At 45.9% G+C, this 14,442-nt stretch overlaps 1 protein-coding gene across 1 annotated transcript in view; it reads left to right on the top strand.

The window, feature by feature from the left end:
* Window positions 1-12,286: 12,286 nt before the first annotated feature.
* GRAMD4 (GRAM domain containing 4) overlaps window positions 12,287-14,442 on the top strand; it is a 110,960-nt gene continuing 108,804 nt past the window's right edge. Inside the window, exon 1 of the mRNA XM_066591891.1 lies at window positions 12,287-12,498. Coding sequence (XP_066447988.1) covers window positions 12,470-12,498 — 29 coding nt within the window. The 5' untranslated portion in view covers window positions 12,287-12,469. The remainder of the gene's footprint in view (window positions 12,499-14,442) is intronic.

The raw sequence follows: 14,442 nt of genomic DNA, 5'->3' as shown, positions 1-14,442 counted from the left end.
CTATCACATCACTTAGTTCCTTTAGTACCCTTGGGTGTATTACATCTGGGCCTAGCGATTTATCGATTGTAATCTTCTTTAACCGGCTCTGCACCTCCTCCTGCATTAGGTATGAGATATTTTGTGAGGGGTTCATTTTATTCTCCTGCATCTCATGTGGCATTTCCTTTTCGTTTGTGAATACGCTTGAAAAGAAACTATTTATTAGGTTTGCCTTCCCTCCATCATCTTCAATGATTTCTCCTGCATTATTTGTTAAAGGGCCAGTGCTCTCAGTGGAAATCCTTTTGCTGTTAATATAGTTGAAAAATAGTTTCAGGTTGTTTTTGCTCTCTTTGGCGATCAGTTTTTCTTCCCCTTCCTTAGCAGTTTTGATCTTATCTTTGCATATTTTGTTTTTTTTCCCAGTCCGATTTTAGGGCTTCTTCGCTGCCTTTTTGCTTTAGTAGTTTGAATGCTTTCTTTTTTTTCATTTATTGCCCCCCTTACAGTCTTGTCGAGCCACAATGGTTTCCTTTTACTTGAAGTTCTCTTATTTTTAAAGGGAATGAACTGCTCACATAAGGCGCTTAGGATCCTTTTGAACTTTTCTCATTTGTCCTCTGTACTGATATTTTTGAGGATGTTGTCCCAATTAATGTTACCGATAGTAGTTCTAAGCTGATCAAATTTTGCTTTACTAAAGTTTAGTTTATTTGTCGCTTCCTGATAAGGCTTCTTATTGGATGACAGCTGGAAGTTGATTATTTTGTGGTCACTGTTCCCCAAGTGCCCCTCAACCCGTACCCCCTTTATTCGGTCCGGTTTGTTAGTACTAAGTCCAGAATGGCCCTCCCTCTCGTTGGTTCCCACACAAGTTGGGTAAGGTAGTTATCTTTAATTGATCTCAAGAACTTATCACCCTTGTGAGATTTGCAGGTTTTGTTTTCCCATATAATATCTGGATAATTAAAGTCCCCCATGATAATTACTTTGTTGTGGTCCTTAGGTTGATGTTCTTCAGCATGTAAGAACTCCTTTCTTACGGCATGTTATGCACAGCTTCTTACCTGACATAGTATCTGGATGCACAAATGTCAGTTTCTCCTACAAAGCCAAGCTAATCATATTCAGAATTTTGGCCTGACACTATGGTTTTTGAATGGACTGCAGCAAGCTTTTTGGTGGTACACAAAATTCTTTAGCTACCTATTAGCAAGGTATGTGCAAATATCCTCCAGTTCTTTATTGGACTTGTCTGAGTGCACAGCATTGCCTTTTCTTTGTCTTTTATATCCTATTTGCTATAGATTTGTTTTCTGACACTGGTCTTCAGTTAACTATAACCTGCATTTCTTCTTTCTTCTATTTAATTCATTGTTGTAGATCAAACCAAGTTTAAACACTGGATGTTTATCCTTCTACTCCAAGATTAAACAGCCAAAGGAGCAGAACCTTGCATATTGTGGAACAACCAAACGTATCTGGCATAGTGACTCCCCATGACAACTGGTCATTTGAAAGATGGGTAAGTGGAATGTCCTAAGCTTGTTGCTTGACCAATCAGCTCACAGAGTTGTGAGAAATCCCCATGTAAAATTCAGATTTTTAGTACTTGCACAGAGTTGGCAAAAATCAAAATAGATTTATATTATACACACATTTATTACACAAGCTTCCAACATTTCCCACAGCACCATATTTATCCATCACCTGCTAGTATCATTCACTAGGCATTATTTTGTCAGTAAGAGGTCAAGTTTTATTTATTTTTTCGAATTACAAAGAACAATTTCCCGAAATGTTGTGTTAAGAAACTTCAATACTTGAGGCATATATTTTATATACTGTTTTTCTAGTTTTCTCTCTGGAGTGGCTCAATTCAACCCCCCAAAAAATTGAAATTTGTTTAAATTTAGCTTCATCTTGTATTGAAATTACAGTGCTAGGAAAATGGTTATTAATCTGCATATTATTAGGAAGAGTGACACCTTGCACGTCCTCCTACACGCAATATTATCGGAGATATGAATTATCAAAGATTAAGGTTCTCAATGACCTTCAGAAGATCGATCCCACTGTATTTCTTGACTTCATGAAAATTGAGACTTTTGTATACATTCTGCTACCGTGTCTCCTGGAAAATAAGACCTATCCCACAAATAAGCCTTACCCTGTTTTTTCGAGAAGGCTTCAAATAGAAGCCCACGCGACACTACATTGCTAAAAACGGAGTACATTACCTAACAGGCTTGGTCCAGGTCCCTTACGCTGCTCTCTGGAGGTCTGCAATGTTCCCGCAGTCCTCACTATTCGTACCTCACTTCCAGTACACAGGAAATCCTGCCTCCAGGAAGCAATGGCTGTGATTGGTTCTCGAGCGCTGCTTAACCAATCAATGCAGCACTCGATGAACCAATCATAGCCATTGAATTGGTTCATCCAGCACTGCATTGATTGGTTCTTTGAGCACTGTGGCTCAGCCAATCAATGCAGCGCTGAATGAACCAATGTGATGGCTGTAATTGGTTCATCGAGCACTGCATCGATTGGCTGAGCAGCGCTCGAGAACCAATCGTTGCCATCGCTTCCTGGAGGCAAGATTAATGAATTCTGTAACCAGGAAGGAATGTTGTACGAGTGGCTAGGAATGAAGAACAGCGCGAACCTCTAGAGAGCGGCGTGAGGGACGTGGACCAAGTCTGAGTGATTTGTCCTAGAATGACCCAACAACTGTATTAACACTCAAAATGACATCATCCACAACTCAAAAATGGTTGCAGGTACTGAAAAATGACTAAAGCTATCAATTTCTAATGAAATTCTACCTTTCAGTGCTTCTTCACATGACTATATTTGCATGTGTGTAAAATATTTGTGCACAAAACACAGAATCAGTTGATTTTTATGGGTATGTTCCCATGAGTGTATTTAGTGCACGCGGAAAAAAGTAGACCTGCTCTCTTTCTGCGTTTTGCGCAGGAAAAACCTCTTTGGAAGTCTATGGGAGAAGTGCAAATATGCAAGGGGAAGCTTGAAACACCGCGCAAAACCGTAAAAAAAGACTAATAGCCTTAAAATGCACAGAAAAGGTGTGTCGCGCGCACATGTGAATTGGCCCTGCAAAAGTACAAAAAGGACTTTCGTGCAGACATGCATGCAAATCTACCTCGTTCATGAGCAAATACGCTGCGGAAAACATTCTTGCACATACGCACATGTGAAGCAGTCCTAAATCCCTGACCCCCTTTCCATTGAAGTTTCTTGGGCTGAATCTAACGGAAATTGAAGATGGCTGCCACCAAGGTTGCTGACAGGAACCACAATAGTGCCAAAAGGTTTTCCCCACCCATCTAAGTGTTCTACAAAGTTTCCTGCTTATATCCCTCTCCGGTCAAAACATATTCCGGGTGACCTTGACTTTTCAATCATCCTGTACTGTTATGACCTGCAGCTGTTGGGAGTATTTCAAGAATTTGCTAGACTAAAGATGTGAAAATCCTTGCAGTGGACGCAGGCTCTTACTGGCTATAGCTTACAAAGCTGCATGCTGTCGAATCTCTCCCACCACTGACAAATTTTTAAAAAATGATAATGCAATGGACCTTTTACATTGATGTGTATGTAAATCACATGTGTATAATGGTCACATCAGAATGCTTCATGAGCTCTGGGATTCTAGAGGTGATCAATAACAGGTTGATTCCGACAGATTCTATTCTGACTTCTGACACAAAAATTGAGCTTTTCCCTTGAAGTGAGAAGTACAGGAATACCAAACCGGTATTATAGGACATTGCCGCTATTGTAGGGGGTACTGTGGCTGACTGTTCTGGAGGCATTGCAGGTGCCACTAATGCGTGGGCACTGTGAATACAACAGTTTTGCGGGCAAAAGGTAAACAATTTTCTTCATAATATCTGCTACATAACTTCCTAATAGACTTCAGCTGCTGCAGTACCTCTTTAACAAAATAGTGTTTCCTGCTAATTAGTTACTAACAAGCAACTATACACTCTAGGCCATATTCAGATGGCTGAGTGCGAGTTGTGCCTGTGTGCTGTCCGATGACTATGGGCAGTGCACACTGTATGTCCGATTCTGGTCCATGAATCAGACTGGAATAGGATATACTGCAAGTTTTATCACGCAAACTATCAATCCGCATTAAAAAACACTCATGTGAACAGCTTTATTGGCTAGAATAGGTATGAGTACTGGGCCATGAAATACACGGGACAACACTCAGATGGGAAAAGGGGCAGTCTGAATTGGCCCTCATTCAAAAAGTAAAAAAAAAATTTTTTTATAAGAATAATATACCGCATATTTCCGTAATCAGCAGCTTTCATCAGAAAACTCCTCAGGAACATTAAGCGTATGATCATACATCATGGAGTAAATCCACATGTGAATTTTAACCATAGAATTCACTCAATGCATTCCAATGAATGAATTTCATGGTGAAAATCTGCAGTATTTCCACAACAAATAGAGCATGCTGCAGATTTGAAAAAGCTCAATAGGACCAGAGATTGGAGCATCGGGAAGATAATTTGCATATTCTCAATGCATTCTGGGAAGAGTGAAGAGTTGATGAGCAGGTAGATTGCTGGGATTAGCTGGGTCTAGCTGCTCGGAGGACATCACCAGACCAGAACGTTTATACTTAGTAGCATCTTATAGGTTATATATCACTAGAAGTTTGGAAGTGGACATCAACTGACAACATAGAATTGGAAAGTTGCCATGTTTACAGACCTAACAGAGGAAAAGCCAAACTTCACCTGCCAGAAATACAAGCTTGCATCTCTATTGGAGGTAAAGGTGCAAAGTCTTCAGGAGAGAATATGTTAGGGACTGTGAATGTGGATGCACTGTGCCAACCACTGTTTTGGCTTGGCAGCTGACCCTCATTGGTTAGAGGGGAAACCTCACCCTTTGCTAGTCGGGAAGATGGGGGTACCCCTGCCTAAAAGCGGGATAGGGGGTCTTAAAAGGGATGGCCCCACAGTCTTGATCTCAGTCCTGACTATTCCTGATAGGACACAGGACAGGTCGGTACACACCAGAGAAATGGGAACAGTGCAGGGAGTGGGAGGCAATGAAAAAGCACACAAAGACAAGGGCAAAAGACGGAGGGACAGGCAACGGTCTGAGACAGGATCTGAACAAAGACAGAGGCAGCAAACAAACGAATATAGATATAAATACAGAGTAAGTGCAGACAAAGTAGTCGGAGACCGGACCTATGCTGGGTGTCTGAGACAAACACACACCAAAACTGAGGCAATGCGGGAGGATTCCCAGCTCAGCTAAATAGGGAGGTAATTTCCCATGTCCTACAGCTGAGCTGAGAGCACTAGAGAAGTGCTGGCGGGAAGTGTGCAGCAGTTCATGCTATGGAGAAAGAAGGACGACACTCACATCAGCCAGAAACAGCAGAGGAAAGGCAAGTCTGAGAAGCTGGCCTAATAAAATAGCTACATTGAAACTCATTAAGAAAGAGGAGGATTTCATTAACAGAGCAGAAGTAAGTCTTCAAAGTGTTAAAGGAAAAGAAATGTTCAGTGTACCTGCAGAAGCAGAGGAATGAAAGAATGTGACCCAAAGATCCAGGAGAATCAGGAGTCAGTCAGCAACCATACTGCTCAGAAACCGGTACCAGGCTCTCATGCAGGAGAACAATGAAGAGGTACAGCAAGAAATTACTGTACCCACAAAGAACTATGTAGTAAGCACCCAGGGTCCTCTTGGATGGAGAAAAAGAAGTGTTGCTGTGAAATAAAAAAAAGAAGAGTGGTGGTTGTAGGGTATTCCTTATTGAGAGGAACAGAGGCCGCTGTCTGCAGACCTGACACCTCACGAGAGGTGTTCTGTCTTCCAGGTGCACAAATCAAAGATGTGTCTGATAGGCACTCTATGGTCCTACAGAACACCACCCATTCCTACTAATACATGTAAGGACATATGACACTGCAAAAAAGGACCTTGCAACTATCTACAGAGACTTTGAAGACCTTGGAAAGAAGGTGAAGGAACTAGGAGCACAGGTGGTCTTCTCATCCATCCTCCCAGTGGATGGCCATGGAATAAGAAGTGGAACAGGATTCTAGAGGTGAACAACTGGCTTCGATGGTGCCATCAACAAAGATTTGGATTTATAGACCATGGAGTGAATTACCTATATGATGGACTCTATGCTAAAGATGGGTTGCACCTTACAAAGAGGTGGTATTTCCCGCAGAATTTTCGCCCGTGCCCACCTGCAGAGGACTGCATTACAAAAAGTAATCCTATGCAGACGGCCGCGATTTGTCCGCGTGAAAATCCACGTGGAAAACAAATCGCGGCATGTCCTATTTCTGTGCAGGTCTCACAGGGGCCAGGACAGAAATGTCAGTACTGATGGGCCTGCTCCGCTCTGCGCATGCGTCAGCTGGGTGGCAGCCAGCACATCACAGAGCCAGAGCCGTGGGAGCAGGTGAGATCTGCACTGGTCCCTGCAGGGACACGGGTTGGACCCCGTTGCGAGAATTCTCGCAGGGGATCCGACCTGGCCATCTGCAGGCGGCTGTAAGCATATATTTGGTGGACGCCTTGCTTCACTCATTAGGAGAGCTTTAAACTAGAACAGTATGGTAAGGGAAGTAAAAGGCCAGATAAAAATATACAGCTAATTAATACATTTGAGAACCTTGCTATTAGAAGTGGAAAGAAAGAACAAAGACAAAAAAATCTGAAGGAAATTAGAGAAGAAAGAGACACTAATCACAAAATGCTTCTACACAAATGCACAGAGCATGGGAAACAAAAGAATTAGAGCTCCTTAGGGCTCCTGCACACTGGCAAAAGCAATATCAGGCCGCGATTCATGGCCCGATATCACCCTCGCAGTCCTTCTGAAAGCCACTGGATGCGACGGGTTTTCAGATGAAAATGGCCTCACATCACTGCAGGGCTGAAGGAATCCCCCATAGCGAGGAGAGAGAGGGGTCAGGCCTACAGGGGGATCTCCTTAAGATTTCCCCCTGTTTGGAGATCAGGGGTGGAGCTAGAGGGCTTTCCCAAGAGCAGAGGGGCGGGGCTAGAGAGAGCTTCGCCCTCTAGCTTCACCCCCTCTCTTAGCTAGAGAAGAATCGCTATAAGAACCCTCTCTAACCCCACCCCCTATCTCTGCAAATATGGGGAGATCTCTAGAAGATCCCTTGTAGCTCCACCCCTCCCCTCTTCTCTATGTGGGTTTCCTTCAGCCCTGCAGGCTGTTTTGCGATCTTTTCCCATTTCCTTTCATTGGGCCGGCGCTGCTGCCACCGCTGGCCCCATTACAAGCAAGGAGTGATATCGAAGAAAGGAGATGCTGCGTTTTTCTTCACGCAGCATCGGAGATGTGAAAACATCGCAAATGAGAATGAAATCATTGAAATTCATTGGTTTCATAATCATGCGTTTTCACTCCCTCTCGCAACGCAAGAAAATCATTTGATTTTCTCGCCTGTGTGCAGGAGCCCTAACACAGGAAGAGAAATATGATGTCATAGGCATCACGGAAACTTAGTGATATGATACACATGATTCGAATACAAGGCTTGAAGGATACAACTTATTTATTAGTAACAGACCTAAAAAAGAAGAGGTGTGGCGTTGTATGTTAGGTAAGCATACATCTCCACAGAGATTTAGTCCACTCACACATGAGCTTCTGACTGCAGCGTTTACTGCTCGATTTTTTAACGCACCTAATCACAATGATGGGGTGCGTTAAAAGATGCAGTGACCTGCGGTTTTTAAAATGCTGATGAAAATGGCAGTAAAACGCTGCAATCAAAATCGAAGTGTTTTACTGATGCCGTATGTGAGAGTGGGCTTAAGCTTCAGAGCATTGTAGTTCTGTAGAAACTTTTTGGGTACGAATAAAAGGAGAGAAAAGAAGAAAGGACACTATTGTGGGCATTTACTGTAGGTTACCTGGACAAGCAGAAGATATGGATGAACTCTTTCTACATCAGATGGCCAAGCTCTCAAAAAAGCACGTCAAAGTGATCAGACATTTGTTGCAAATCTCTCTCAGGAAAAATTATGGGTCCAACAACTTCTTATCTGCTCTTACTGGCAACCTTATCTTCCAAAAGGTAGAAGAGAAAACAAGAGGATCTGCGATCTTGGACCTAATTCTTACCAACAGGGAGAGAATGGTTAAGGAAGTAAGAGGGGCGGGGACCTTAGGCGGCAGTGATCATGCTATACTTGAATTTTGGATAATAAGGGGAGGAAGACCTGAGAAACCTCAGACCTTAAGGTTGGATTTCCTAAAGGCAGATTTTAATGGATTCAGAAAGAGGGTAGGAAGAAGCCAATGGCTGGATGTTCTTAAGGACAGAAATGTGTAAAAAGGTTGGGAAATATTGCGAAATGAGATTCTCACAGCACAATCGTTAACAATCCGTAAAAGAAGGGAGAATGGGAAGCATTTAAAGAGACCAGGATGGATGAACACAGAACCTAAATACATGCTAAAAAGGAAGATAAGCATGTTTATCAAATGGAAAGAGGACATATCTAAAGAAGAATATAATGTGATCTGCAGAAACTGAATGAATTGAGGATTGCAAGAGAGTCCAAAAGCAATAAAAAAGGATATGGGGGAATGTCAAAAGCAAAGGAAAAGTCAAAGCTGATTTTATGATGTTTACAGGATGAAAATGGTGAATTGGTTAAAATGATGTTGACAAGGCTGGACTTTAAAATTCCTATTATGTATCTGATTTCTCTCAGAAAGTAAACGCAACATCAACTGATCTTCCCTGTGCTATGGGGGAAAAAAAAAGAACAGAGGCTATATATAAACAGAGAGATGGCGAGGGAACACTTCGCTAACTTAAATGAATTCAAGTCTCCAGGTCCAGATTAATTACATTCTAGGATAATAGAGGAAGCAGCAGAGCTAATTGCTGAACTACTCGCCATAATCTTTGAAAATTTCTGGAAGGAGAAGTCCCAGAAGATTCGAGAAAGGCAAATATTGTTCCTATCCTCAAAAAACAGAAGGTGGATCCAGGAAACTACAGGCCTGTGAGCCTGACTTCTATACCGGGAAAGATCTTTGAACAAATTATCAAACAGCATGTGTACAAGTACTTGTTTAAATGAATTATAAATAAACACTTGTTAAATTTCTTCAAAGATTCAAATACAAACCAAGAACATCTGCTGTAGACTGCTATGTGTCTTTCTTCAGCTGGTGAGAGGAGCAGACAAGCAGCTAAGACAGGTGAAGGGGCACAGCGCTCGCACGAGCGCTGCAGCCCCATTGTTACAGTGAGAGGTGGGCGTGTGAGCAGTGGGACCCCAATTGATCAATTCTTTTGACACGTCTCATGTTTATAAGAAGTGTAGTTCCGCTTTCAGCACCCCACATCCATAATGAAATTGTACTCCCTTTAGAGGGGGACACCGCTGGATCGTGCGAGTATAAAAAGCATACATCACAGAGATTCACATCACTTCCCCTATCAACACCATAACTTAGTTTATGGTGCTGCAGGGAGGTGACAGGTTCCCTTTAAATTGGTTTTCTGGGGCATTAAAAAGTTATAAAACTGAGGCTACATTCACAGGAGCATGAATCTCGCACAAGTTTTGTGTGTTGCAAGACGCACAAAACGTGAGCAAATATGAACTTCATTCTTATAAAGAGTCATACAAGAGTGATTTATTTTTTCTCTCACAGTAATGCTAAAAAAAAAAATCATGGCATGTCCAACTTTTTTCACATCCCTCGGAAAGCATTGCCCATTGTTTTCAATGGGACAGTCAAACACATCTCATGCCGAACGATGTGATGTTTCCCCTTGAAATCAATGGGAAACGCTTGCTGAAACTCTGATGCGCCTGAAATAAGTGCTGGAGGGTCGCATTTTCAAAGACACAGGAGCAGCGTCCGACGGGTCATATTATGCTTGAGAAAGGAGCCGTGAGCTCCGAAACGCGTTGCACTACTTTGTCCTGTTTAATAAAACTCCACTTTTTCATGTCATCACCGACAAGTCTCTTCACCTCATTTCATGAGTTATTGGACTTGACCATACCCACGTATGGCCTCTTGACAAGGTGTTTCCCCTGAGGTTACCCTGAGCGCAGGAATTTTTTTCTTTCCATTTTGTTATTTGTCCTGGGGGCCCACCTGGCTCCCCAGCCTTTATTCCATGCATGCTCTCATTTGATGTCCCTGCAAAGGGACGAGGTTTCCTCTTTTTACACCACTCTGACTGCTTCAACTATCACTGTCTGTGAAGCATTATTGGTCCATCAGGTCAACACACATATAGAGGCGCTGTCCAGGCCACCACATTTTGCAATTTCACAGAAGTGATACGAGGAAAAATACCTCGCATTCAGGGGTAAAACACACGTTGACATGCCCGATATCGCACTCGTCCGTATGAATGTAGCCTTAACCCATTAAGGACCAGACACTTTTTAGGGATTTTACCCATGTGGTGGTTTTACTGCCCTATTTTTTCCCTTTAGCTACCAAAATTACTTTTGCAGTGTTTTTTTTCCGTGACATATAGGGCAATTTTTTAAATATCTTTTTCACTGACTTTTTTCCTGCTTTTTTAGTTTTATTGGTGTTAAAAAGCTAAAAAAATGCTTTTTTTTTTTTAAGGGTATGCTTTTTTCCCCAGTAGATTTACGCTAGAATAAAGTATGGGAAGGGGTTCCTTATTTTGTATATTTTTGGATTACAGGGCGCATACGGCGATGGTTTTGGGTTAATTTCATATATATATATATTCTTTTTTTAATTTTGTTCTGTAATTTCTTTTTAAACTTCTTTAACACATAGGAGCCCCAGTTAAAGGAGAAAACATCCCCTGTAGGGACAATAGTCACTGACAAAGCCGATCAGGGTCTACGAGGACATCTCCACTTTTTAGTACATAGCGCACATAAAGCCCAGAACCAAGCACCATAAATTTACAGCACTTGGTCCTTAAGGGGTTAAAATAAAAAATTAAATGCCATCCTATCGCGACGGCTCTCCGTCTAGTTGTCCGGCACATGGAACCTGGAAAAAGCGTCATACCCATTTATTGTGACGGCTCAGACTGCCACAGGTGTGAGCGGCCATTAAAAAATCACCAGTGAAGCCTGTGAGCAGCTGAGCAGTCACACGGACGAGACAGGTGAGCTTCTGCATCTTCCGACTTCAGTGCGACGAGCATCGCGCAGGGAGCCGCTGGAATAAGAGAGCTTTCAATTTGTCTTCATTTGAGGCCGCCTGCACACGGCAGAGCCGGATTCCACATGCGGGTTCCCGCAACAGATTCAAGCTGTGACCACAAATGTCGACCCTGCTGACGCTAGGTGATGACGCGGAAACTGCAACGTTAATGGCATTCAGCCTGTGGGTCGGGCGGCTTCCATTGACTTCAATGGAATCCGCGAAAAAATGGAGCATGCTGCGATTTTTGCTCTGCTTGTGAAAACTTAATTGGTTTCCACAAGTGTGCAGGAAGAATCTATTTCCCATAGCATGCTATTGGCGCTATTTGCTGCAGATCCGCGGTGCGGACGCTCGCTGCAGATTGCGTTCGTATACAGGCGGCCTTAAGCTTGTATAACTTTTTTCTCATGACCCGTTAAACTTCTTTATGCCCTTTCAGAACTAAGCCTCCATTGCCACGGCCAAGTTCTGCCTTCTGACCCGCTTCTCCCGGGCGTCACATGGTCCGATATATAAGGTTATTTATCGCCAGCTGTGGGGTTTCCGCTAGGCTTCTCTATAGACCGTTAATTCCAGGGAAACTGGCTGTACAAAGTAATAAGGCGCCACCAAACACACATAGACACCCCTCATGGCGGTAGTCACATGGACGTCAGGATGTGGCGCCCTGTCACCATGGGTGCAGTGCTGTCCCTAAGCACCACACCGTGCCAGGAGCCGGCAGCCCCCTGTGGGCACCAAGTACCAGCCCAGGGTCACACCGCCAGCATCAGCGGCGCTCGGTGTAGTAGTTCTGGACGTACAGCGGCAGTGATGCCCGTCTGCCCCACTAGATGTACGTATACAATGCACGGCGGACAAGGCTACATTACTGCAGCCACACGTGGGGGTGGGCCCGCCGCCGTGCTCCCCACCAGCGCCGCTCCGGTAGGTGCTCCGCGCTCCCCGTCAGTGACGCTCCACGTGAGCCGTGCAGCGGCGGCGCAGTATAAATAGCCGGAGCAGGGGGCGGGGCCGTGACGTCAGCACAGAGCAGGCAGCCCGGGGAGCGCGGTCTGTGCCCGGCGCTGTCAGTAGGTGGCGGAGGGAGGTGACGGAACAGGAGCGGGGGATAAGCAGAGTGGACGCGGCTCATGTCTGTGTGCTAGGCGGCGGCTGCTCACTCCTACACCGGGACTCTATGCTGCCGCTGGACCGCCGCAACACGTAGAGGGGAGCAGAGGACCGCGCGCTGCCGGGAGCCCGGGGGCTGCTGTTTGGATGAAAGTTTGCTCAGATGTCGGTGCAGGGTAAGGAAGGCCTGTGTGGCCGGCACGGCAGGGGTTAACGGGGAGGCTGCCCCCCTGTGGTTGGACGGGGAGCCGCTCACCTGGTGGTGAATAATTCACACTTGTTACCTGCAGCTGCCTGGGGATGGAGGCTCCATTGTTCCCGGGCATCGCACAGCCCTGACCTACCTGTGGGCATCACCTGCGTGCCTGGCACCGGCATGGATTGTACGCTCCTTGCTCCAGTGCCCAGCTGGTGCAGATCACACAGTAGCGGCCTCACATCTCTACAGGAAGTTGGGCTGCCAGGAAAGTTTGGAGCCCAGGTCCGGCTTGCAGGGTGCCCTTACAGGCGGGTGGGCTTTATTGTCACTTCTGGAAATTGGGGCATTTTTTGGGCTGATTTCTTCTTGTAGCATACCTGATATGGAGAAAGTCCCCCGGACTGTAGGGGCGCTGCGGCCTCCAGCGCTGCTGGGAAGTGAGGGGGTTGTGCTGGTCACACGTGCCGTCTTTCTGTGATGTTGTACTTTCCAGCAGTGGTTAACCTTTAAGAGCTGCCCACGCACACGTATCGCCTGTGCCGTGGGTGCGTCGCGCACGTATCGCCTGTGCCGTGGGTGCGTCGCGCGCGTATCGCCTGTGCCGTGGGTGCGTCGCGCGCGTATCGCCTGTGCCGTGGGTGCGTCGCGCGCGTATCGCCTGTGCCGTGGGTGCGTCGCGCGCGTATCGCCTGTGCCGTGGGTGCGTCGCGCGCGTATCGCCTGTGCCGTGGGTGCGTCGCGCGCGTATCGCCTGTGCCGTGGGTGCGTCGCGCGCGTATCGCCTGTGCCGTGGGTGCGTCGCGCGCGTATCGCCTGTGCCGTGGGTGCGTCGCGCGCGTATCGCCTGTGCCGTGGGTGCGTCGCGCGCGTATCGCCTGTGCCGTGGGTGCGTCGCGCGCGTATCGCCTGTGCCGTGGGTGCGTCGCGCGCGTATCGCCTGTGCCGTGGGTGCGTCGCGCGCGTATCGCCTGTGCCGTGGGTGCGTCGCGCGCGTATCGCCTGTGCCGTGGGTGCGTCGCGCGCGTATCGCCTGTGCCGTGGGTGCTGATTGGGCCCCAGCGATCGTACACTTATCCTGAGGAGGGGGGCTAAATGTTGGTTGGCTGACCCCCGAAGGCCGGGCTCACGCAAGAGGGTTGGATTCCGCCTGCAGCAGATTCCGGCTGTGAGCTCGGCCGGTGACCCTGCATACAGCATTACTTTGTATGGCGGATGACTGCGGCAGCTCACCATCAGTCATGCGAAGTAGTTTTTTTTTTTTCATTGTAATCCCCACACCGCCGCTTAGCGAGGACGCGGGTACCTGCCACCCATGCACATGTTAACTGCAAGTGAGCTGCGGGTTGGATGCCTCCATTGACGTCAATGGAGGCCATCCGCATGGATTCGCACAGCAAAATAGAGCATGCTGCGATTTTTCATCCGATTGCGGAATTCGCAATCCTTATCCACAAGTGTGAACGAGAAATCAGTAATGCATGTCTTTCAATGCGCGTGTTTTACCGCAGATCGTCGGCATGGACGGCGATCACAGAATCCGCAATACAAATCCACTCGTGTGTTTCTAATCCCATGGAACGGACTACATGTCTATTTAGATACTAAGTTCATCTCTTGAGTGAAGCATCAGCTGCTTTTACACGGAATGATTCAGAATGAGTATCGCCAGCTCGCCCGCTCCTGCAGCGCCCAGGCAGGCAATCATCGCTGGCAGTCGGTCTCTTCTCATTCAGTGTTTCACATTCCTGTGTTTAAACACGACGACAAATGACCGCGCCGGCAACGACTTTTATCCTGGCTGAAACTAAATGATGAAAGAAAAGCGGAAGATTCTCCTTTGTCATCTAATCGTTCGCTTGCGTTTAGACCGAATGATTATCGTTCACTTTCACTCGATTGAATGATTTTTTTTTTTTCTTAA

The sequence above is a fragment of the Eleutherodactylus coqui genome, chromosome 2 (assembly GCF_035609145.1).
Source record: "Eleutherodactylus coqui strain aEleCoq1 chromosome 2, aEleCoq1.hap1, whole genome shotgun sequence".
NCBI lineage: Eukaryota > Metazoa > Chordata > Amphibia > Anura > Eleutherodactylidae > Eleutherodactylus > Eleutherodactylus coqui.
The sequence above is the reverse complement of the archived record's forward strand: the minus strand, read 5'-3'. Positions and strand labels throughout refer to the sequence as shown.